The following is a 26,160-nucleotide window of genomic DNA, read 5'->3' on the forward strand; positions in this document are numbered from 1 at the left end:
ACACACCAGCGGCCCTAGTACAATGGTTCCCAACCCTTTTGGCTTGTAACCCCCTAAAATAAAGCGAAGTCACCTGGGACCCTCATCACATGTTGCATTGTCTACCAGTTTAGTTATCGATTATTGTCTTGATTCATCGGTTAATCTTTTTGTCCATAAAATGTCACAAAATAGTGAAAAATATTTATCTTAAAGTTCCCCACAGTCCAAAGTTACATCTTCAAACATCTGGTTTTGTGACTAACAGTCCAAAACCCAAAGATATTCAGTTTGGGAAGCTGAAACCAGCTTATTTTTTCATTTTTGCTTATAAAATGACTTTTATATGCTAAGATTATTTCATTATCAAAATAGTTGCTGATTAATCTTGTGTCAGTTGATTAATCGACTAAACTTGCTGCTCTAGAAAACAGGACTTATTTTGTTTTATTTTAATAACTTTTAGAGGCTTGAGGAGGTAAAACACAATAATCCACAAGACATAAAGCAGATATTAAAATAAGCTTGAAAAAATCACAATTTTGTGTCCCAAATATGTTTTTTTTTCTGTATCCTATCCTGTCTTATCGTCTCATGACCTCTTTGATTAATCCTGCGACCCATTGTAGGGGTCCCGAACCTCAGGTTGGGAACCATTGCTGTACAGCACGCAAGTCTGCTCATGCAACCTATCTTGATGAAGCCGACAGGACGCTCGACGAGCAGCGACCCAATCACCGTTCACCACCGACCCTTCTAGACCAATCAGAGAAATATTTTGCTTAGTAGCAAGTTCAACTGACCCCTATGCACATGTGTGAGTGCAATGAAGAGGAAGCAGTGTTGATGAAAACTACCACAATATCAGTTTAAACACCACATTGCGAGCATATCGGACATGAAAAAGAAACAGACAGCTGCAGAGGTAAGACTGGCGACATGAAACATGGCTTCACCTGCTCGGTGACTTAACGTTATCTGCCGGTGAACACGCGGAGAAGTTAACGTTACTCTCAGTTGTATGGAGGGCTGCTTGCATGCTTAGCCAACAATTTTCATAAAAGGATAGGCTCATAATTCTTCATGTCTGTCTTAAAACAACAGTCGGGTGCCCATATGAAAAGTGAAAGAGGTTTCCCTCGCTGTGATCATTACTCCCGTCCATACTGGTTATTAAAAGATCATTCAGATGTGTTTTCAATGTAAGTGATGGGAGCTAAAATCTACAGTGTTTCCACACAGTCATGTTGTGCAAAAATGCATTTAAAAATGTATCTTAAGCTTTTATGAGGCTTCAGCAGTCTGAGTTAGTCATATCAAGTAGATATCTGACACATTTACAGTCTTTTTAGCATTAAATTCCCTCTTTGTGTTTCCTCGTACAGTGTTTCCCTGTCGTTGTGGAAGTATAGTAACAAAAAGAGGTACTATGGTACTAAAAAGACTGTAATGTTGAAAGATATCTACTTGATTTGACTCATTTGGACGGCTGAATCTTCATATTAGCTTCAGATAAACTTTGAAATACGTTTTTGCACTGAAGGAGGACTGGTTTTGGACCCCCATCACCTACATTGAAAGTGCATTATGAAGGGATCTTCTAATAGCCAGTATGAACAGGAGGAATGATTATGGCAAGAAAAACATGTTTCAATGTTAATTTGGGCACCCGACTGTCGTTTTAAGACAGACTTGAAAAATGTGAACTTTGCTACAAGCATGAATGCATCAACAAACATCAGAATTGAATATTAAATATCCAATTTAATATCCATTCTAGTTATAAATCTTTAGAGAAGTACTTTAAGACATGTTGTGCTTTGTACAGATGATTCTGCCAGACTCCTCTCATGAGGAAGAGGACGAAAATGAAGCTCCCATTAAAGCCAAAAGGAGCAAACCTGAGGAGGCTGAAGGGGAGGAGGTGGTCTATCACCCGGTGAAGCTGTCCCGAAGTGATCTGTACAGACCTCCTACAGCAGAAGAGCTAAACCAGCTGAAAGAGGCGGAGAGCCTGTTTCATTGCAGCCTCCTCAAAATGCAGGTAAGACCTTCTGACTTACTGACATAAACACGAAAGAGAAGAGTGACTTTGAAATCAGAAGGATTGTGTAAAATTGTTCGTAATCTGTCGCTGATAACAGATGGAAGAGCTGCTGAAAGAGGTCGCCCTGAGTGAACGCAGGAAAGAACAAATCGATTCCTTCGTTCAGACGGTCACCAAGCTGCTCCAGACTGTGCCGCAGTCCCCAGAAGTTGAGGTACTTTGTGGCACTAATCCATCCATTCTGCTCTGCATGAGTTTTAACACAGGAAACTTTTACCACATGTTTCTGCTCAATCACTCCTTGTGTTCAGGTGTGCGACCTGTCATGGCTGTGTGATGCAGTTAAGGTCCCTTTCCTCCTGGTACCCAAAACACCAAAGGGCAAGTTCCACATGGCACCTCCCGCTTCTGTTGACCTGATCGGCAGCTATCCTCTGGGTACATGCACCAAACCACGCATCATGGTGGACCTCGCTGTCACAATCCCAGCTGTGAGTCATCTGCCCCATTTCTTTATTTTTTATTTTACTAACATCACTTGAAGCCTTGAGAGCAAAGTGTTAAGAGTCATGTACTGAATGCTATATGAGAATACAGGAAGTTATTCACAGTAGTTCTGTCTCCTCATTTTTCCTTTTTATTAGGATATCCTCCACCCAAAGGATGTCCTGAACCAGAGGTATCCCAGGAAAAGGGCTCTCTACCTGGCAGGCCTGGCTCAGCATCTCACGTCCTCCTCTGACATCGGAAACTTGCGCTATTCTTGTCTCCATGGGAATCGACTTCGCCCAGTTCTCCTGCTGACCCCTCCAGGTATTTAACATTTAATTTACAGAATGTGTCAAAGAGTTGTTTTTTTTTTTTGGGTTATGTGTGTGACAGCCAGGATGTGTTGTGCTGTTGTGATGTGTGTCCCATCCCTTCAGGTAAAGAGTCCTCCACCTTCACCGTACGCGTTCATGCCTGTCCACCCCCTGGATTCTTCAAACCCAGCCGTTTCCACCCCCAGAGGAATAACATCAGGACAGAGTGGTACACTGGGTTGCAGGCCTCACAGTCTGGTAAGACTGTTAATTTATGAGTTTAGCTCCTCAAGTATTATCCATCACCATCATCTGCATTCACGTTTTCGCACACAATGGTCATCTTCATAATCAGGAGCACACTGTTTTCAAATATAACTGTCATCAAGACCCATTTCTTCTCTTGTTTGTCTGTCACAGAGAGCAATGAACCTCCTACTCCGCATTACAACAGCTCTGTTCTGGGGGATCTTCTGCCCAGAGCTCACCTCCAGTTTCTTTCTGCTGTCAGCTCTCAGTGCTCAGCTTTTCCTGATGGGGTGGCTTTACTCAAAGTCTGGCTCCGTCAAAGAGAGCTTGACCAGGTAGGAAGCTTTCAATGGCTGACTATCTCTCTTTTTTTTTAACATTATGATTATTCATTACTTGTCTTACACTGTTATCTCACCTCACCTCTGTATTGCTCTCTCAATTTCTTATAGGGCACAGGTTGTTTTAATGGCTTTCTGGCTTCAATGCTCTTGGCTTACCTGCTGACCACTCACAGAATCAGTAACACCATGACAGCCTATCAGTTGCTTCGAAACAGCTTGAACTTCTTGGGTAAGCAAACAAAATCTACTAGAGCACAGTATTTATTAAAAGGGTTACATTATGAACATGTACTGTATTTGTACTTACAGTCATTTGTTTGTGTATCTTGCAACTTATCCATCTTTTGTTCTAATTCTCAGCATCTACAGACCTGACGGTGAATGGAATTAGCCTAGCCAAAGATCCTGACTCTACAGCTGTGAGTGATCTAGCTTAAACCTAAATCCTGTGAATGTGGTTTATGCATACTTTTGTTTACCTGCTAAATTAATCATTATTGTCCCTTCTTTTTTCTTTCTTTTTCCTGCAGCCATCACTTGCAGACTTTCACGATGCCTTCCAGGTCGTGTTTATTGACCCCTCCGGACACCTCAACATGTGTGCTGACATGACAGCTTGTACTTACAAACAGGTATATGCTGTAAATTAACATGTTCAAACAAGATCAATGGTGAGATTATGCAACGTGTTCTGACAGTTTTGAATTCATTTCTCAGCTGCAGCATGAGGCGTCTGTGTCAATGCAGTTCTGGGACGACCCTACAGTGGACGGGTTCCACAGTCTCCTCATGACCCCCAAACCCATGATAAGGACAAGCGACCACATCTTCCAGTATGGCCCTGTTTATCAGCTAAAACCTGATTGCATCTAGCTTGTGAACTACCTAGGCAGCTTAATCGTAGATCTCCCACCGCCATCTAAATATAAATCATTTTCCTAACAAGGATTTCTTAGAGTCATAGACAGGCCCCTTTGGTGTCAGAGAATAAAAAGGGAACTGCAAATGTGTCTTGCTGCTGCTTGACACCACAGTACTTATTTCTCCATTCAGAGTACAACTGTTTAACATTCGGTTTGACTGTCCTATCTTCATGCTGCTATCTATTCAGTTTTTTGCTCTTCATCTCCTACTCAGGTTGTGTGAGCCGGCAAAGCTTCAATACAGCTGTAAGAAACTGAATCTCCTCAGTGAGCTGATGAACCACAGTGGAAACTATGTCCACACCGCTCTCCCTTTTATTCTGTCACTGCTACAGCGAGGACTGGGCCAAAGGATCAGCCTCCTCACCCACTCCCTCTCTCCTGATCCTGAGGTGGGTGTGATTTCTATTCATGGGTTACATTCATCCATGTCTGGCTCAGTCAACTGGCAGAAAGTGGACACTGATATTCCAGTTTCATAAAAGATCCTTTTCATAGCAGACATTGACTTGTCAGGGAAAGAAAAGGACAGGTGGAATTAATGATATTAATGATATATTAATGAAATAATGACTACATTCTATTTCTCACTCACTGAAATTGCCTACCGGGACAGTCCTTGGCATGGAGCCATTGTTAATGTTATTAATTACACCTCTGCTTTTCCTGCTTTGACAAGTCAAAATAGGAAAAGGTGAAAAGGGTGTTATTAGTGTAAGCTGCTATTAACTATGTCCTGATTGAAACAGCACTAATACTGTTACCGAAAATGTTTTTCACTTAACAAAACATTAACTTATTTGTTTGTTTCATCACAGTGGTCCGTAGAGAGCGAAGCCCCGAAGCACAAAGCCCAACCTCCTCTCTCCTTTGGTTTGCTGCTAAGGCCGGAGCTGGCAGCCTCTGTTCTGGAAAGAGGGCCACCTGCAGACAGCCCCAAGGTAACATCCTGTCTCAAACATCAAGGTCATTTCACTTTGCTCTATACAAGTGTGATAAGCAGGAAAACATTTGTACAAGTGTCTACTCAATGCAAGAATACACTTAAACATTATACTTTATTAATATCAATAGAATTGCTCTGTGTACTGTATATAGTATTGTATTTTTGACTACTGTGTGTAAACCTGTTTTTAAGGATGTAAAACTGTTGTAATAATCCAACCAAATCTGGCACTTCTGGACTCAACTCACATTCATTCAAGCTTTTCTTATAGAATGCAAGAGACAAACCGTCCACATGACAGTATTGACTTTGTACTCCTTGTTCCTCAATCGGTTATGTGTTAACAATGTTTGTGCAGCGATTCATTATGAACAATGGTGGTGTTCTTCTGTTAGGCAGCTGAGTTTCGTCAGCTGTGGGGCTCTCGCTCTGAGCTGCGTCGTTTCCAGGACGGTTCCATCACTGAGGCCGTGCTGTGGGATGGAGAGAGCATGTGCCAGAAACAGCTGGTCCCCAGACAGATCATCACACACCTGCTACAGCTGTATGTATTTATCTGGGCACACTATACAGAGACAGAGCATGCATACAATACTGGTAATTATACAGTGGTTAGTCTGGCAATGTTAACCGTTTGTTCAGACAGAGTTTCTACCTGTATTAATAGTACAAATATTCAATGCTATCATAGTAACAGAGGGAAAATCAGTTATTTTTCTTAATTGTTTTTTCTAAGTTTTTAGACTTTTAAAAGAAATCAAAATCTTTCTCTCTAAATGTATGCACAAAACCTCCACGTACAACTCATAATTAGTGTGATGATGTAAATGAGGCATATGGGAGACTGGAGCTTAGATACACTGTTGGCAGCCTCCACAAGGATGCTTGTGTATGCCTGGTGTTTGATGTTGAATGCCAAGGATCTGTTATCACATATATCGTTAGCATAATTTTAACATTGACTCACTGCCCACTGCTTCAAGCCAGGAGTGTCAGTCATTGAGTCAGGTGAGGTTATGATACAAAGTTGGGGAAATAAACTGAGTTATAGTGTGTGAGTTGTAGTATGTGCAGTTATGGGCATGTTGGTAGCACCTGTTGAGGGGAGACATTTTAAGTTTTTGACATTTTAAGCAACAACAGATACAATATTTCAACAATAGGAGATCACCTGCTGTTTTAATAGCATTGCCATTGTCCCATTATCCCTTCCTTGAGTCTTTAAACATCCAATCTAATGAAGTCATCTACCCAACTTGAACCTGCTGCCTTTTTCCCTCCACTGCTCTACAGTAACCTTAGTATATTATTGGTATAGTTAGTAAGCATACAACTCAATCATGTAGAGTTATGCAAGTTAGGGATTTCTGTTTACAAAGATCATCATGTCAACATGCTCTGGGCTCAGTCTTGTACGCATCGTTGCAAATGTTTGTCCAGCCTCTGACAATAAAGACGGCAGCGAGACCCCAGGTACACATAAATAGTGTCTTGCTAAAGTGGCCAGTTTGGGAAATCTTGGTCCATTTACCCTCCACCAGTCAAGAGGGTTAATATCCAACGATGGAGCAATGTCTCTCAAGTAGTAATCTACCTGAGCCTCGGAGTCTGTGGCATAGGAGGAACTGTAATTGTCTCCTAGGAGCAACATCATGGTGTTTTTGGTGTCACTTTTCATTTGTGAGGGCATAGCCACCTGACTAATATCAGGTGTGACCAGGGTCTCCTGCTGTTCGTCCTTCGTGCCCACAGTGGTTGTTATCACATCTAATCTTGAAACCAGTTCATGCAGTTTAACCTTTGCAGCCAGTCTCCCCGTTGGTGTCAGGAAGCTGAGATGTTTGTGACGTGGGTCCAGCATCGAGGCGATCAGAGCTGGTTTGGAGGCGAGGTCATTCGAGTCAACCTGCAAACAGTGAAATGATATAACATTAAGAATCATGTTAAGAGGATACAGATTGTTCATATATTTCACTCCGAGCACAAACTGATCAGTTTAAGCCTACCTCCATGTTATTTCTAAGTGACTTCTGAACTTTCAGCTTGAACTCTGAGACTTGTTCCACATCATTCTCTTTTGGCACGAGGTGAGTCTGAATGAGGCTGAATGTGATTGGGTAGATGTTTGAAATGGACACCTCTGTTTCAGCAGATATGACTGTTGTTGCCCATTTCAGAGTTGCCAGCACAGGCGTGAAATTTTCAATTATTTGCCAGCAATCATCTTCAATCTCAAGGGTCTGAGCTTCCTGTCTGTTGGTGATTGTGCGATCAGAGAGCACAGCTTTAATAGCCCACCGTTGCTCAAGGAGCCGTTCAAACATATCGCAGATGGTGTCCCATCTGGCTTTGCTCGACTGGACAAGCTTGTGCTGTGGCAGGCACATCTGAACTTGTTTCAGCTCCAAGGCTTCACTTGCCAGCAAGCTGTGATTGAAATGCTTGACTAGTTTCCCCGCAGCAACGATAATGCGGACTAGATCATCGCTCAGCCCATCATTGACCGCTAGCTGCAATGTCGTGGCGAAGCAAGTGGCATAGTCCCAGTTAACGCGGGCACATGCATGAGCTGATAAGATATCCTGTGTGTTGTTATGAACACACGCTGTCACTCTCCCAGCAACACCCCAGGTTTCCACAGTGTGGAGAAGCCTCTCGGTGATGCTGGCTGCAGTAGTGTGGCTGTCTGATGAGAGCTTGTGAGTCTGCAGGACAGCCGACCTCCCCTGCCAGTCCTCAGTTATGAACGAACAGGAAACTGTAATGTAACGCTGGAATGGCAGAGCTGTCCAGAAGTCAGCAGTGAGAGCCACTTTCTCCACTTTACCCAGCTGTACTACAAGCTCCTCCACTTTCTCGTGAAAATGGCCCTCAATAAGGCGTGTAATATCACCAGCAGAGGGCATCTTGTAATTATGCACGGTGTATGCAAGCAGCTCACGAAAACCCTCCCCATCAACCAGGCTGATGGGAAGCATGTCCTTCTCTATCATTCTTGAGATGAGTTCAGTCACTTCTGCGTGTGTTGCCGGTGATACACCATCATGAGGCATGGTGTCCGGGTGCTTGTTTTTGATGTGGTACATCATGCTGGTGGTGCTGCTCCTGTATTTCAGCTTGGTGTCACACATCGTGCAGTGGACCTCGTCGTCCACTTTGATGAAAATATCCCAAACTGAGCTTCGCTTTAAGCGTTTCCTCTCCCCGTAGTCTCGCTCAGGAGGGTTGGTGTTAATGCTTATATTTGGCATGACAGCAGCCTGCATGGTGTCCGAGCTAACGGCGCTCTCCTCCTCGATGCACTGCACGGTGCAGATGACCGGTTTCTCGTCTTCGTCCAGCGGTGTAGTAGACGGGTGGTACCTGCTCATGTGGTTCATCATGGAGCTGGTGGCTCCGCCGCAGTATTTCAGCGTGGCGTCACATTTCATGCAGCGGACAAAGTTGCCCACTTGTTCGAAACAGTCCCACACAGAGCTCCGTCTCCTCCCCGTACGTTTCATGTTGTCTGCAGCTGGATAAATGTCTGAGCCGAGTGTTGTTTCTGTTAGCAAGGTAGCTAACGTTAGCGCCGATTGTCATGACAAATAGGGGTCTCTGGGGTCTTAAAAACCAGCATATCCCACATAACATGAAGTGGCGTGCATGTAGGTATGGTTTTATCAAAGCTGCAACCTCTTAAAAAGAAATAATATAATTTATCATTTTCCACCAGGCACGCAGATATCCCCGAGTCTAGTGTGCGGTATGTGGGGGCGAAGATGGATGACGTCATCAAAGTAGGACGTGAGGTAAATGCTAAATCTGTGCTTTTGATTTATTTATTTATTTATTTATTTATTTATTTACTTTTTACTAGGGTTCCCTTTTAAAGAACACATATAAACAAAAGTGATACATATGTGCCAACCATACAGAAACACACACTTTAAAAATGAATAGATAAAGTACAATAAACAACGACAACAAGGGGAGGATCCATCTCTTAAACAACTAAATATATAATATAATATATATACACATATACACACATACACACTTATCCATTTACTTACACATTCATATCAAACCATAAGAATTCTGCACTTGGAGGCAAAGAAGAAAAAAAAGGGAAGATAATTGCGCTAAATTGACAGGTATGCCCTTAAATTAAGTATATTACTGTTATACAAAATCAAGCCTTCATCAAAGACATCAATTTTAGTTCTTAGTTTAAATGTAATTCTCTCTATATTGCATTGCATGCAATAACGCCCTCAACAGGTATTTATGTCGCTTTGCTCCGTGAAGCTCCTCTAGATCACCAAGGTACATGATTTTAACATTAAAATAAATTTTCATCTTAAAAACTGCTTCCAGAACTTAATGGACACTTTCCCAAAAATGGAGCCGCAGAGGGACAATTCCAGAAAATGTGGAAGTTGTTTGCCACAGCGCCTCCGACCACAGACAGTCTGATTTGAGTAGTTAGTCTGTTGAGCTGAAGTACAGAACTAATTTAATTAGTTTTTAATAGATAAAGAATTTAAAATAAAGTTGATGACATCCAGTGAAAACAAAAATAAGTTTTATGTTTAGTATTTTTGTATGTGCATTTCTTTTGTTCAACCTTGTACAATTTTAATTTTTTTTTTTATTTAATCCATTTATTATGTGGGGTGTCTTATTCCTGTTGTAATAGATATTTAATGTGTAGCATAATTCATTTTATTTTATGATCCTGTATTACCTGAATTGTTGTAATATATTATTGTTTGTTGTTCAGTCAAAAAAGGATGTCAACCACCAGAAGGGGGTGTCACTGTTACTGTTTTGCTATTAACAATCAGCATGTATTTGATGTTTCATATGTTCTCCAGGTTCCTAGTACTGGAGAGGAGGAGAGTTTACTGGTGATCCAGTCCTATGATGACCTGAGCAGAAAACTTTGGAGGCTGGAGGGTCTGCCTCTCTCCATCACATCAGTGCAAGGAGCCCATCCTGCACTCAGATACACACAGGTAAACCCCCTAATTAATGTAGTGATAGTAGTTGATGTTGATATGGAGAAGTACATTATCATAATTTTAAACACAACTGCAACAAAACACCAGTTAACATTTGTTCAGTTATTACTTGCTGTGAGTATTGTAGATTGTGGGATGATGATTTCAGCTTTATGACAATTTTGATATTTCTCTGCTTTGCAGGTTTTTCCCCCTCTGCCGCTGAAGCTGGACTATTCCTTCTTTGAAAGAGAAAAGACTTGCCGATCATTGGTGCCAAAGGAAGGCAAACCCTGCCCTGCTTACATCACCCCCATCACAGGTTAGTGCTTCATCCACCTGTGACCGAGAAGTTGTTCACTGTTATTTAATCTGGTAAAAACTTCATCTAGCCTGAATAAATTTCTGCACTGTCTGCATTAGAGAGTGTTGTATGTATGGATATTTACCTCTCACTGATATATAACCTCACTTGATTCCCCTTTCCCTCGTGCAGCTACATGTGGGCTCACTGTTTCCTTGTAATTTTTATTTCCCAATCTGTAATGACTAGCCAACACAAATAACTGAATTACAACCCATATATTCAAAGCAGGAAAATTACCACAGACATTTAGTTATACAAACCCTCAGGTTGTATATAACTGTACTGATAACCCACTCTTGCAGTGATCTGTCACATGGAGGGGAGTGGAAAGTGGCCTCACGACCGCCTCGCCATCCGCCACATCCGAGCTGCCTTCCACATCCGCCTGGGAGAATTACTCAAGAAGCACCATAATTATACATGCAGGCCCAGCCCCACACACCTGGACGTCTGGAAGGTATATTTTTGAGTATGTGTACCTGTCTCCCACGTGTCTGTGAACTTCACTGGGATAAAGGTCATGTAAAATAGGTTTTTGTAATCTAATTATACGTTTATACCATGTCCAGGCAAGTTGTTGGCACAGTTATTTTTTCATTGAAGTTCATAGCGGAAGTGTTGAGCTGTTTTTGTTTCCCTTTGCTTTTGTATCCAGGATGGCTTGGTGTTCCGCATCCAGGTGGCTTACCATCGTGAGCCCCAGGTGCTGAGGGAGAGTGTGAATGCAGAGGGGCTGCTGGTTGTAAGGGACAACGAGGAGGCTCAGACCCTGGAGATGGCCACCATACACAGGCCTCTACTAACCAGCACGTTGCATGGGTAAAATTAAAACCGTGACACAAAGTTGTATTTGTTTGTGTGAGGAAGCAGGGTTTTTGTCCCCCCCGCCCCCCACTTTCTTCAACTCTTGTCCTTCCTTTCCTTTCATTTTGTTTGCCCCTGCATGCTTCATCTTCTCACTTCTGTGCCACATTTGATCTTATTGTTGGTAGGCTCCAGCAGCAGCACCCGTGTTTTGGGGCGGTGTGTCGCCTGGCCAAACGCTGGCTGGGGGCTCAGCTCTTCAGTGAAGACATCACAGAGGACACAGCAGACCTGCTGGTGGCGTCGCTCTTCCTGCAGCCTGCACCCTTTACTCCTCCTGGGTAACTTCCGCTTCTACTTTTTAATAATCTGCCCACCACATTAGTCTTATTTTGTGGATATAAAGTCCTTTCCCCTCCTTTTTGTTCCTTCAGTAGGTCATGTGAATGCATTTCTGTCTTCCCCAGTTCTCCTCAGGTGGGCTTCCTTCGTTTCCTTCATCTGCTGTCCTCCTTTGACTGGAGGAACAACCCGCTGGTAGTCAACCTCAACAACCAGTTCACAGGCAAGCACTCTCACACACATTCCTTTTTCCCCCCCTGTGTCGCAGAAAACAAATCCCTCCTGACCTCTTTCTATTTACACCCCTGACATACTTTGACATCCTGCTTGTATGCGTCCCTGTTTCAACGCCGAGTTTGATTGTTATTTACCCCTCTGTCACGTGCAGCTCCAGACTACACAGAGATCAAGAATGACTTCATGGCCTCCAGGGAGGGTCTGCCTGTCATGTTTATCGCTACGCCTAAAGACAAAAAACTGTCTATGTGGACCAAGCGAGCCCCTAGTGTACAGGTCAGTAGACAAATACACAAGTACACCAACGCACGTAACAAAACATTTAATAGTTTAGTACTTGAATTGTAAAATTATTGAATATTACAGTTTTTCAGTAAGCAGGAAAAAAATACGAAATGGAAAATGTGAGAACTTCAAAAACATCATCATCAAACTAGATTACAGGCTTATAAGTCGTTTTTACTGCGTCATACTTCTTATTTGTTGTTAGACATATAAATAGACAAAGAGAATCATAAACAACGATGTAGAAAAGAGTTGCATGTTCTTGGCAGAGAGCAGTCACACAGTTTCCCGATCCTGGAGCCTTTCCTCAGCGCACACTGATCCCCCGGATCACACTGGAAGAACATTAAACTGTTTTAAAGCATGATATTGATCAATAACTTACTTTTCATATGCGAACGGTAAATGTCCTTGGAAAGATATTAAACGTATCGCTTTAAACACATTGACTAGACTGATTTTATTATATATATATTATGATATTTCCAGATGGACTGACATGTTGTATCACATACCATAGGCAGATAGCCATGCTTTTTTCGGAGAGCTGAGAATTGATTGTTCTGAAGTCTCTCCAAAACCTGGTGTAAATCATTGATCTGGAAATATAGAAATGTTCTCTATTACTTATACAAGCATAAAAATACCAAATAACAAAGAACATTCTGAACATCTCTGATAAGAATGTTTACATGGATACGTATAACAACAAACTTCAAAACTTAACCTAAAAGCGTTACCAATGTTTTTGGGTGATGCTCACCAGCTGCTTTTCATTGCTGTCCTCTGTCGTAGAAAAATAAGTTAAATATTTAGCTTTGTATTCCTCATTTTGGATGAGACCATAGCTGTAAAAACTTCCAGCGGCACACAGCAGTGTACAGAAAAGGTACACACACCAGCTTCCCATGGTGCGTAGCTGACCCAAATAAGCTTCCTATGCTCCACCTCACTTCCCCTAGAAGCCCAACATTAACACTGAGCCTCCCCCAGCATCCTCCTTTATAATGGTGGCAGAGGGCAGGAACTCTGTGCTGTGTGACGTCCTGGTAGAGACGTCACCGTGGGCTTAATTCATAATGCCTAATTACAACATTTAACTACATTTTACTTCATCTCATTACTTGGAGAGCATATATAAGTCTCTCGTTGAATTCATATGTCCACCCTCACAGCCTGCAAAGAATGAAAACACGTTTGAAAACATCATAGGCATAGACAAGGTGGTCCAGTGTGTTGTTTGTAGTTGTGTCAATGCCTCTGAACGACCACTAGGGAGCAGATTATGATGGGGTGAATCCGTTAACAAATTAATATTTGAATGAGCGTCTTTCTGTATACATTAGATGCTCTGTGTCAACAAAAATGCCTACATTTCCATGATTTCAGTTGCGTGCACATCATGATAACTGACTGCATTTTCCTGATGTATGATCAAGGGGTATAATCTGGTCCACCTGTCTAGTAGTAGCCAAAAAACAGACAGCTATTGTACTTGAAAGAAAGAGTATCCATCATTAACAGTCATTTTAACCATTTAAAGGATAGGTTCACAGTTTGTTTGTTTTCCAAATCTGTCCTAAAAGAATAGTCAGGTGCCCAAATGAACACTGACACGTGTTCTTATTGCTGTAATCATTCCTCCTGTTCATTAAGAAATCCCTTCATAATGCACTTTCAATGTACAGCCCGTCTTCTGTACAGTTGTAAGTTTATTTGAAGCTAATATGAGGTTTAAGCCTAATGAGTCCAAATGATTAAAGCCAAGTCAATCTTTCAAAGTTGGTCTTTTTGGTGCAAAATTCCCTCATTGTGTTATGATCATTCCAGGAAAACACTGTCCATCAAAGACACAAAGAGGGAATTTTTTACTAAAAAGACTGTAACTTTGGAAGAAATACACTTTATTTGACTAACTCAGACCACTGAAGCTTCATATTTTCTTCAGATAAATTTTTGCTCAAAACAAGGGCTCTGGATTTTGTTCCCCTTCACTTAAATTGTAAGCACATTTGAAGGAGAACAGGAGGAATGATTACAGCGAGCAAAACTTGTTTCAGTGTTGACAAGCTAAAACAAATACAGTGAGTAGGCGGCTCCTCTATTTTCAGAGCAATTTTAGTAATACCAAAGCTTATGTGTTCTGCTATCAAATGTTATGTATGTTTTGCGTACGTCTTAAGATGCTGCAACGTGTGGTGATGGTGGCGGCAGAGAGTCTTAAGGTGCTGGAACATCAGCTGATGGACGGTGCCCAGATACAAGATGTCAGGGTTGGTAAAAAAGCATTTGAAAGCTCTTGTTTACTCACCACTCCATCGCCTTCATAATCACCCATTAATTGAATAAATCTGTTTGTTGTTTGAAGATTGTGATGGAGTTGTCTGTGTTTGTGCAGGTGGTCATGCGTCCTCCTCTGGATGCCTACGATGTGTTGATCCACCTGAACCCCAAGCAGGTTCCCCTGTTAAGCCAGGCGGTGGACCCGCCCGCCGTCACCTTCAGCAGGGGTGTCATGACTGGCAGTGTGGTGCCGTCTGGAGGGGCCCTGCCTGTCATCGACTACAACCCTGTGTCCCTCTATCTGGCAGAGCTCAGAGTGAGTCCTATATGTCAGGAACAAAGGTCATATTTAAATGGAGGTGTGGCGTTAAGAACGTGCCTTGTGGACACACGATGTCGGCAAAGCAGTGTAGCAGGATTTGCACATGCAGGTCTCAGGTGGTCTGGTCTCAGACCAGAAGTATATTCTACATGACGTCCAGCAGCTTCCTGACAATAAAATGAACCACAGAGGAGAGAAAATACTAAGAAAATCTCGGCTGTACTTACATTGTTCTGTGGAAGACAAAGCACCAAAATCCAAGCCAGATTTCTTTTTATGAAGAAAGATCGAAGATCGAAGAAATGTTTTCTTTCTTCGTCCTTTTCTACTTAAGGAGTTAACTTTATACTGTCCGTGTTCTTTTCCCTGTCCATACCACTCTCACTCATCATAACACATTTAAGGATGTCTCTCAATCAGTGTCCTGACTTGTAATCGTGGGACCTCTCTTTGCCTATCTTCTCACTCCCTCTGTCTCTCCTGTTGATACAGTGAGAGGATTAGGGCTACACTATGCTGTTCCTTGCGCTTTATAAACAAAAAACCACACCTTGCCGTTATGGGCTGAAAAGGATGATCAAGAGCTAATTACTGAGCACAATTTTTATTTGTAAGATTTTCAATTCCAATAAGCACATACAGTGCCATTCTTAAGTATTTGGACATTTTTTGCTTTATTCACCCTGTAATCTATTATCTTTATCTTTTGAAATATCTAAAATCATCAGAAAGGCAAGAAAGGCCCCATATTCTCCAGACCAAACTCAAAACAAACATAACAGCTCATCTTTCCCATTTCCAAATACTTCATTTCACAAGCTGTCAAATGTGACAACTGTCTGAGGAAATGAACTTAACCACCTGATGCAGCTTTCTGAGCCAGTCCTTTTTAAAATCAGAAAAGTTGCCACTGAAGCCATACCTAATTTAACGACTTTGACTTTTGGTCTTGTAGACCTAAACAAAAATTGATTCTGTTACTTTGTGTTGTGAACTTCTACTCCATCAGCTAACTAAATTTATTTTCAGGATGTATTTGGTGATCTGGCCCTCTTCTTCTGTGACCCCTATGGTGGAACAGTGATCGCAGTTTTATGGAAGCCAAAGGCCTTCACCCCAGCGCCCTTCAAGGTAAGACCTAAGTCAATCATGTCCTCTATCTACAAGCCAACAGCTTGCTTTGTTTTAAACCTTTTATCGTGTGTCTACTTATTTTCCTCTTTGTCATTTCACCCACACACCACCACACTGACATGCTGTGTTATGCTTCCCTCATCATACAGACGTCTCAGGTGTCTGCGCGGAATGTGGAGGTGACTGGGGATGAAGCAAGAACTGTTCCCAACGTTGAAGCAATACTGGAGGACTTCCGGATCATTGGAAAGGGTTTGGTCAAATCTTTGGAGGCCAGGACTGAAAGATGGTTGTTTTAGTCAACACAGATGTGTACACACATACCTCTTTCAAAATACATTATATTTTATCATTTGACATTTCCACTAGAGAAGGTATACTTATACCTTTTGTGTTGTTTGTTTTTGTTTCTGTCTGACTTTTCTTTTTCTGTCAGAACAATGGAAACATGAATTTTGAACATCTTGTTAACAATGTTATGTGTTTGTTTGGTAATGCTGTACCAAGTCTAATAAACACATTACTGTTTTGATTTATATTTGACTCCTGTGCCTTCCTGTTTATCATCAGTTTATCAACCAGTCTATCAGTGGATGAAAATGTGAAAAGGAAACCATTCGTAGATAGGAGTACAGATATGTAATCTGTGTGTTTATCGGTTGCCAAGAATACCAGTCACTGTGAGTGTAGTAGAGCTGAAGCTATTGGTCAATTAATCGTCAAATTGATTGACAGAAAAATAAACCAACAACTTTTATGAATAATACATTTTCAAACAAATGACAAATTCACTTGTTCCTACTCCTTTGTTTCTTATTATTTTGGGGTTTTCAACTGTTGGGTCACCCAAAACAATTTGAACACACCTCAGCTTGTGACAGTATCATTCTGATATTTTATAGACCAAACAATTAATCAAGAAGATGAGAAGCAGATTAATTCATGCTAAAAAATAAGTTAGTTGCAGTTCTACGTTACCGTTTTGCATAGTTGTTAAACACTGAAAAATCCAACCAGGCTGGACACTGAGGTTGCCATGACTGTTCGTTGATGTTGATGCCCAGATTTAATGCAGCATAACACAGAACTGTCAGTTATACTGAAAGTACAGGGAGGTGATCATCAATCAGAGACGTCAATTGACTGAATATAGTTGCAACTTGCTGTTGCTTCTAAAAATTTCATGTAAAGGGCTTGTCTCGCATATTCTCATTTCTAGGGAAAACTCTAAATGAAGCTTAGATGAACCACAGCTTTGAGTTGTCAAAGCATGATAATAATCATAAATCACAGCAACATGACCCAACGGATCATAACTTGCTCTTATAGCCCCTTGTGATGACTGCAGAAAGAAAACACTTGACACTTGGTAAAGCACACAATTATGTAAGCATCGCTGTGTAGCACGTCTAGTTCAAACTTGCCAAGTGTAAATCTAATCAAATAGATTTCAGCCGATGAAGAGGGTCAAGACATTAAGCTTTTCTGTCACCTCCATAATTATCACAAAGAAGGGGTATACACCAATCAGCCACAACATTAAAACCACCTGCGTATTATTGTGTAAGTCCCCCTCAAGCCGCCAAAACAGCTCTGACCTGTCGAGGCATGGATTCCACAAGACCTCTGAAGGTGTCCTCTGGTGTCTGGCACCAAGACATTAACAGCAGATCCCTTAAGTCCCATTAATTGCGAGGTGGGGCCTCCATAGATAGGACTTGTTTTTCCAGCACATCCCACAGATGCTCAGTCGGATTGACATTTGGGGAATTTGGATGCCAAGGCAACACATTGAACTCTCAGGATGATGTACCCTGCCAACACATTGGCAGGGTACATCATCCTGCTGAAAGAGGCCCCTGCCATCAGGGAACGCCGCTGCCATGAAGGGGTGTACTTGGTCCGCAAATGTTTAGGTAGGTGGTACGTGTCAAAATAACATCCACATGAATGCCAGGAGCCAAGGTTTACCAGCAGAACATTGCCCGGAGCATCACGCTGCCTCTGCCAGTTTGCCTTCTTCCCATAGTGCACCCTGCATCTCTTCCCCAGGTAGACATGCACCTGGCTGTCAACATGATGTAAAAGAAAACATGATTCATCAGACCAGGCCACCTTCTTCCATTTCTTCATGGTCCAGTTCTGATGCTCACGTGCCCATTGTAGGCACTTTTGGTGGTGGACAGGGATCAGCAAAAGCACTGTGACCAGTCTCTGGCTATGCGGCCCCATACGCAGCAAGCTGTGATGCACTGTGTGTTCTGACACCTGTCTATCATAACCAGCATTAGCGTTTTCAGCAATTTGTGCTACAGTAGCTCTTCTGTGGGATCAGAATAGACGGGCTAACCTTTGTTCCCCATGCGCATCAATGAGCCTTGGGCACCCATGACCCTGTCGCCGGTTCACCTGTTGTCCTTCCTTGTACCACTTTTGGTAGGTATTGACCATCGCATACCTGGAACACCCCACAAGACCTGCCGTTTTGGAGATGCTCAGACCCAGTTGTCTAGCCATCACAATTTGGCCCTTAACAAAGTCGCTCAGTTCCTAATGCTTGCCCATTTTCCTACTTCCGACACATCAACTTCAAGAACTGACTGTTCACTTGCTGCCAAATATAGCCCACCCCTTGACAGGTACCGCTGTAACGAGATAATCACTGTCACTTCACTTGTCAGTCGTTTTAATGTTGTAGCTGATCGGTGTACTACTCCAAACAAACCATTTCAGCACACAGAACCCTGATTCTTAGATAAGAAAGAGAATAAAGTATTATTAGGATATTTAATCTGTGTTAATACCTTCTGTACATTAAGCCTGCAACTTATATTTACAGAACAGAGCTTGCACTTCCCTTGCTTTGCAAAAGTACACTAAATTATTATAGGTAAATATAAGTTTCGTATTATATCACATATCAAACTGAGCATCAAAACATTTCAGTTGCTGCATTCCTGTTTTTATGAGTGGTTAGTTGCACATTCTAGCCTAATAGTTATGATAATTTATAGTCCAAGTTAATTTACCATCACCCCACCAACACTGGAACTTGATGTTTAATGTGGGATTGTTGTTCTTCAAATATCACTGACAATATAGGTTTACAGTAGATGCCTCCAGCATCAGTATCTTGTGTTTCCCTGCCTCCTACAAGCAGCTCTGGGAATTACTTCACTCCTCTTACTTATCACAAACTGGAGCACTTTTGAGTTATTTTCATTTGGTTCATTTCTCCAGTCTGTAGGCTACCTGGCTTTTTGAAGTGAACTTTCAAGACCTCTGTAACAATCAACTGGCAGGTGATGTACCAGTAAGCTAAATCCAGAGTTGTATGTATATATAAAGTACTGTGCTAATGTTTTAGGCACTAAAAGTAAAGTGATAATAAATAATAAAAAAATAAAAAATAAAGTGAAAATAATGCCATGAATAGTTTTTATTCATCAATAAACTTTATACAAAGTTCATTAAACAGAGGAAACCTAAATGAAATCAATGTTTGGTGTGAGTACACTTTTCCTTTAAAACAGCACCAGTTCTCCTCGGTACCCTTGCACACAGTTTTTCAAGATACTTGGCAGGTAGATTGTTTCAAGCATCTTGGTTCATTTTCCATAGTTTTTCTTTGGATTTGGCTGTCTCAGCTACTTCTGTCTGCCATTCCATCTGTTGCAGAACTCCTTGTTCTTCTTGTCACTGACCATAGTTCTTTATAAGTCTGGTTGTATGTTTGGGGTACTTGTCATGCTGCAGAATAAATTTGGGACTATTCAGGCACCTCCCTGATGGTATTGCATCATGGATAAGAATCTTAACATCTAAGTTCCTAAAACTTTTCCACAGTAGCCTAGTGTATATACACATTCATATACAATAAAACTACCTTTAGTCATTGGTTCTTTGATAGTATGTAATGGAAGTCAAAATACAGATGACCTATTGTATGCTATTATATGTAACTGGTAGCTGAAGAGAGTGCTTATTGCGTGACAACCTCAGCTCTCTGTAAGGTCCGTCTAAGATTTCAGTTAAATAGCTTCCACAGGTTAATAAGAGGGCAATAAAATCTGAGATGCAGGCTGAGGGTTGTGTTTAGTCATGGTATAAAATGTAGTTGAAGTGTGATAAAATAAAGGTCACTAACATGTTGTGAAGATTGAAGTCCTTGCTGTAATCCATTAGATTAAAAAAAAGGAAGTAGCAAAAAGTTTGGACAATTCAAAAAGCAAGATGGTAAATGTTTCTATTTTATATTTTTGTATACTTTTTCATTCCCTATTTACATTTTAATTGAATAATTCTTCAAAGAAATGTCAGAAATTGTTTTACTGATTAAGATTGCGAATTGTAAATCCTTAAACCCACAATGATAACTTTAAAGTTTTAGGCACCAAATTCATGTTTTGACATGCTTTTTTAAATTTATATATTTATTACATGTCAATTAGATGATGCATTAGGTCCGTGGTTCTCAAAGTTTTTCACATCAAGGACCCCTAAACTGACACAAATTAGACCACAGACCCCCATCTGATAAGATATTTGATTTTAGATGTTTTATTATAGAAAGTGTATGAAACCCATGAACAAAGTGAAAATAAATGATTCCCCTTTTTGCTGGGGACCCCCTGGAACCCTGGGTGTTCCTGGACCCCACTTTGAGAACCACTACATTAGATGGTCTTGATTACAACACAGATGTGCAGTATGTTTGTCACATAATCACTGTAAACACATAGTTAGAATAGTTGACTAAGTTGATAATGAATTGCTTCACACAGTGAACAATTCATCATTTAAACATTCTTTAGAGCCAAGCTGACACTGATTGGTGTCATGGGATGTGTTTGTGCATCTGCATCTGGTGACTTTTGATTACAGCCCAGTATAATTATAGAGAAAATGGAAATGTACCAGAGATGCTCTTTATGCTTTGTGCACCACAAACAGGAGTATAACATATAAAAAGTGTTATAAATTATATAATTCAATCTCGACAATCAAGTGGTGATCAATATTTAATGATTAATAATGTTTACGTGATCAAATTACTGTTTCACCACATTAAAAAAAAATCTGCGACATTCACATTAACTACACATTATGTTACGTTTTCGAACATATCAAAACAGAATAAATAAGCAATGAATATCAAAATCACCTTGTTAAAAACAGCAGGTGGTCATCGCTGACATGACAACTCACTGTCACTTTCCAGCTTGGGAGTTTCTGTGTCCGCCATCTTTGCTGCAGCTAGGTACTCTTGGGAGATTGGCAGGAGCTCAGCAGTCAGAAAAAAAGAGCATCAGAATAACAATGGAAATATTTGAGATGGTAAACAGAGCTCAAAGAAATGCTGAAACGTCTCAGCTCTCAACACAGAGGTGACTGACTCTGAGCAGGTCAACAAAACTACTCTGCTAACAGCTTCACAGACAGGTTTTGGCTGCTTGTGGAAGATGGATATCCAGCATTGTTCATACACATTCAATGCATGTCCCCAAATTCATATTTGTGTTGTATGGCCCCTAACCCTAACCCTAACCATCCCCCTTTTCATGCCTCATGCCTCCTCATGCCTACTGCTAGTCCAAAGATAGACCTACTTGCTTGAAGCTGGCTCCAAAAACAAGTCAATCCCAATAGACCCCCATGTTAAAATTCCCAACTTTACAGCAGAAATAAACATGTTTATAGCCTGGTAGAAAAAACGGCTGTGGTCTCTATAGCTAATTTAATAAAGAGTATTGGGTCCCTTTCCTCAGGTGTTCGGTCTAACTTAAGAAATCTTTGACTAGGCTATGCGTTTCAATCAGCACATTAAATCATTGACCCATACATGTTTTTTCCATCTAAGCAATATCTCAAAACTCAAGTCTGTCGTATAACAACCGGAGCTCGAAATGATAATTCACACTTTCATATCATCATCATGGACGATTGTAACCCCATCTTCACTTGTCTCGGCAAGTCATCTCTGAACTGTCTACAAATGGTCCAAAATGCTGCTGCAAGGCTGTTAACTAGGTCCAGCAGGATGACTCACAACGCCTATTTTAAGTTCTTTACATTAGCTTCCCATCCATTTTAGGACTCATTTTAAGGTTCTTGTTATCACATATAGAGCCCAGCATGGACAGGCTCATTACATCAGTGATCTTCTCCATCCCTATATCCCCAGTAGGTCACTTAGGTCTTCTGACCAGGACCTACTAGCTATCCCTCACTCTCGGCTGAAAACCAAAGGTGATCGTGCCTTTGCAATTGTGGCTCCAACGCTGTGGAACTCTCTTCCTTTACACATGCAGTCTGCATTCTCCATAGATGCTTTTACAAAACAATTGAAGACCCATCTTTTTAAATCAGCCTTTGTGTCACCTTGAGTTGTGTGTGATGTGAAGTGATTGTTCATTTGTTTGTTTCTTCTTGAGGTACCCTGTTGCTTTGTTTTTATGTTAACTTTAACTTGTGGCATATGTTCTTATTGTTTGTATATTTCTAGGGTCTTAATTTTAACTTTTATTCCTGTGAAGCACTTTATTAATTTAATTTCTGTGAAAGGTGCAATGCTAAATAAACTTATCATTATATTATTATAGTTTGGGAACCACCGCTTTAAGTAATGAGAGAGATAATAATCAATATGATCTTACTCAAGACTGTCTCGGGTGACAAAACTCTTACAGGAAGCCTCATGTGTCAAGAACATAACAGAATACCACCAACTGTGTTGCACTACAGTCTTAATGGCAGAAAATTGCGCATTAGTCAGTGATATCATGACCTGACATGAGGGCAGATTTCTTATTCACCCATTTGGACTGATACCACAGGGTTATTAACAGCCAAGATAGGCAGTTATTATATGAGGCTTGTTGTTCTATTGGAAATTAATCACATTGAGCCATTATGCAATCTCTAAAACTGTCTTACAGTGGAATGATGTGTCTTTTAAAAGGTTGGAAGTGGTTGAAAAAACAGCAATACAACTACAACTTAAGATTAGATTTAAAACAGTGAGCTAGAGACTTTGCTACTGTACTTTCCAGACTATTTACCTGCAATGAAAAGTGAATTAGTCCTTTAATATCAGTAGTGCTTGTTGCTGATATTATCTCATCACCTGGCCTGACGCCGTGTGCCAACCTGTACTGTCTGAGAGATATCAATCATTCGTCACATCTTCCAGCACCTGATAGAAAACAACTGCCACATTGGCACTCCTCCTGGAGGCCAACACATCTGGTAGACACATGTTACATATGGCCATCAATCATGAAGATTAAAAACAGTGGTCACTGCCATTTCCTACAGATCTCTGGGTTATGAAAAAAAATTTGAAAAAAACACTATCAAACAGCAATAGTTAGGACATGTTATTGCAGAAAAGTTGACAGAAATTCTTGTTGGTTTTACAGCTTTCCCAAATGTTTGTGGGTATCACCGTTCTTTTTCCTTTCCCATTTACTGACTTGTTTCTGGGCCAAACCATTCCAAGAAAAGTTGTTTAAAACCATGCAGCCCAAAAATGCAGCTCCTCTGGCTCTCAAGATGATATTCCTTCTGGAAGCTTGAGAAGGTAATCTGGAGCAGAAAGACAAAAATGGAGTAAAAATATGTGGGAAAAACACACCAAAATCTGTCTTTGTAGAAGATGACAGCACCAGTCAGGTCAGGTTTAAATGCTTATGAGAAAAATGTTAGTGTTGTTATCAACCAAATATTATATTAAACAGGCAGTGAGAAAGCACCAAAGATCATATTTTCCATACCTGCTCATTAGCCTATCCCAACATGCACAAGGTAGAAAGCAGAGAAGCAATCTGGAAAGGGGGTCAAAGAAGGGTAACACCAATAGACAATGCCTTGCACACCTCACACATAGATCACACCTACGATGTTGAGCCACTATGTGAAAAGTAACTGAGATATAGTCTCACCAAATTCTTCTGTGTGATGTGTCATATTCACCTTACTTGCATCAACATGAATCATATACAAACCTACCCCCAAGGTCCGATTTCCAGTTACACTTTTGTCTGGATTGCTTACACATCATAACTGGGCCTGTTAACTTCCCAAACCATGATGCCATCTACCCATTTTCCAAAACTATAAACACTATTCCCCTGTTTTCATCACGTGCTCATTTAGAAAGCGCTGGAATCCAATATCATCAACTCAAGTCATCACAGCTGGAACCCAATTAACACACAATTCTCCAGGTGGAAACACAAAATTGTTCACACACCAATCAGAACATCAGGATAGATAGATAACAGGGCTGTGGGTCAGTTCACTTGTTTTGGAACAATCGATCTACAAAGACCTGAGGCAGAATAAATGTGATTTCTTTCTTTATCTGTTTTTTTCATTGGTTTATATTTGTAAATACATTAAAATTATTTTACTGTATTCTACATTTTTATCAGTTGCATATTTTTACAGTACATTTACTTTTTCACTCAATTTCAGTTTATTATTACAGTACATTGAGGAATTCAATTTTTTGAAAATGTATACATGTGTTGTGTCTTTATATTGTGTTCATCATGTAAAGAGGTTGTTCTGGGGGAAAACGATAAGCACCATTATTCATTGCAGTAACAGGTTTTTACAGTACTGTTCTGAATTGATCTCACCAGTGTGTAATTGCTATGTTGTAGTGTATGTGTGTGTGTGTGTGTGTGTGTGTGTGTATTTGATGTGTGATGCCCGAAGGCAAAGTTGGGTTTAGATATAAAATTACATGGTTTTGAGTGGAGAGTTTGGTTTTGACGCAGAGGTCTGAAGTTGATTGAAGATGAATGTGCAATTATGCATTTGTGTTTAGAGTATTGGGAAATGGAGTATAATTTCAAGATATGCGTTTAAGTAGCTTATCGAGAAAAGATGTAACATCCTTAGAAGATAGTACTCACATATTTCATGAACTTGTCATCGTCTTGTCTACCTCCCTTCTCTCTGAAGACTACATTGGAACAGTTCAATGTGAACAGTTGCGCAACAGTCATGACGCAGATATGGTTGATGCCAGCGTTGTTATTGATATGACTCAGACTGCCTCAGGGTCCTTAAACAATTAAACATGTCACATAATGTATGTATAATTTGCTGAACCAGTGTTTTTATTGAGATACATTCTGTATGATACAATTATTCTGACTAAGCATTTATTTTATTGGTAGCAGTGAATTTAAATGGAAATGGAAATTGGAAACATTGAAATGGAAATGTTGAAGTATGCAAAGCCAGTCTGAATTCTCTACAGATAGAGAAGTACAGATGTGCTCACAGTGTTGTTTTGCAGTTTAATATTCAGGTGAGCCAAGGTGATAATGTGCTCTACTGTCACAACAAAATAGGCAGGGTCTAAACAGAACAAAAGAACTCCAAACACAGTAAAGAAATGGTACCCTGATTCCTACTGATAGAGGCATAGCTGTGGGCTTTTAAAAGTAAAAATGTTCTCACACCGCTATTGAAACCAGACAAAGAAGGCATAATATGTGGTGATGAAGTTTCAGATGAGGAACAAAAGAACAGGTCAGAGAAAACGAGGTGAGGGACAGAAAGGGAAAAGAGAAAAATGTGTGTCTACCGGTGGGAATGAACAAGTATGGGCCGCAAACAGGTTTACATTACAGTTATGTGTGTCTTTTACTTCTACACTTATGAGGACCAAAATGTCTTCACAAGAAGGTGGAACATCCAAGTTAAGGACATTTGGCACCTTTTAAAGGGGCAACTTCAAGATTTGGACTTTGGTTTAGGGATAGAGTTTAGATTATGTTGATTTTAAAGATTAGTTAGTTTATGGTAAAAACTTAGGTAACACTTTCTATGACGCCTATGTCTACAATGCATTATAAACATACTTACATACATAATGTGTTATAATCTGCTTATAGCACTGTATAATTATCGCTATAAGCACTCATAAATATTCATAATACTTTATAACAATAATCATAACACATTATAAAGCATTTTATAATGACTTATAAGGTCAAGTATCATAACACTTCATAATTGCTGGTCACTCACTGACATTTTTTTTTTATTCATAGTGTATTATAATTCTCATAGTTGTAATACATTATAACA

At 40.5% G+C, this 26,160-nt stretch overlaps 3 protein-coding genes across 3 annotated transcripts; 1 reads left to right on the forward strand and 2 right to left on the reverse strand.

Moving 5' to 3' along the window:
* The first annotated feature begins 772 nt into the window (after positions 1-772).
* On the forward strand, positions 773-16,586 carry nol6 (nucleolar protein 6 (RNA-associated)). Its single transcript, XM_042421563.1, has 26 exons — positions 773-904; positions 1,808-2,023; positions 2,124-2,240; positions 2,338-2,517; positions 2,671-2,839; positions 2,953-3,087; positions 3,250-3,413; positions 3,531-3,651; positions 3,783-3,841; positions 3,953-4,054; positions 4,140-4,255; positions 4,560-4,737; positions 5,164-5,286; positions 5,687-5,835; positions 9,007-9,082; positions 10,151-10,291; positions 10,481-10,598; positions 10,946-11,100; positions 11,299-11,462; positions 11,636-11,788; positions 11,915-12,012; positions 12,178-12,302; positions 14,495-14,584; positions 14,710-14,910; positions 15,946-16,047; positions 16,200-16,586. The coding sequence occupies exons 1-26, from the start codon at positions 878-880 to the stop codon at positions 16,347-16,349; spliced, it is 3,429 nt and encodes a 1,142-aa protein (XP_042277497.1). The 5' UTR covers positions 773-877; the 3' UTR covers positions 16,350-16,586.
* On the reverse strand, positions 6,443-9,000 carry LOC121904054 (E3 SUMO-protein ligase ZBED1-like). The gene is made up of 2 exons (XM_042421564.1): positions 7,298-9,000; positions 6,443-7,197 (listed from the first exon to the last, which is right to left on the reverse strand). Exons 1-2 carry the CDS (start codon positions 8,792-8,794, stop codon positions 6,649-6,651), a joined length of 2,046 nt encoding a protein of 681 aa, XP_042277498.1. The 5' UTR covers positions 8,795-9,000; the 3' UTR covers positions 6,443-6,648.
* LOC121904055 (cocaine- and amphetamine-regulated transcript protein-like) lies at positions 12,311-13,236 on the reverse strand. The gene is made up of 3 exons (XM_042421565.1): positions 13,075-13,236; positions 12,827-12,910; positions 12,311-12,646 (listed from the first exon to the last, which is right to left on the reverse strand). Exons 1-3 carry the CDS (start codon positions 13,219-13,221, stop codon positions 12,539-12,541), a joined length of 339 nt encoding a protein of 112 aa, XP_042277499.1. The 5' UTR covers positions 13,222-13,236; the 3' UTR covers positions 12,311-12,538.
* Positions 16,587-26,160: the final 9,574 nt, after the last annotated feature.

This window comes from Thunnus maccoyii, chromosome 9, assembly GCF_910596095.1.
Source record: "Thunnus maccoyii chromosome 9, fThuMac1.1, whole genome shotgun sequence".
Lineage (NCBI taxonomy): Eukaryota > Metazoa > Chordata > Actinopteri > Scombriformes > Scombridae > Thunnus > Thunnus maccoyii.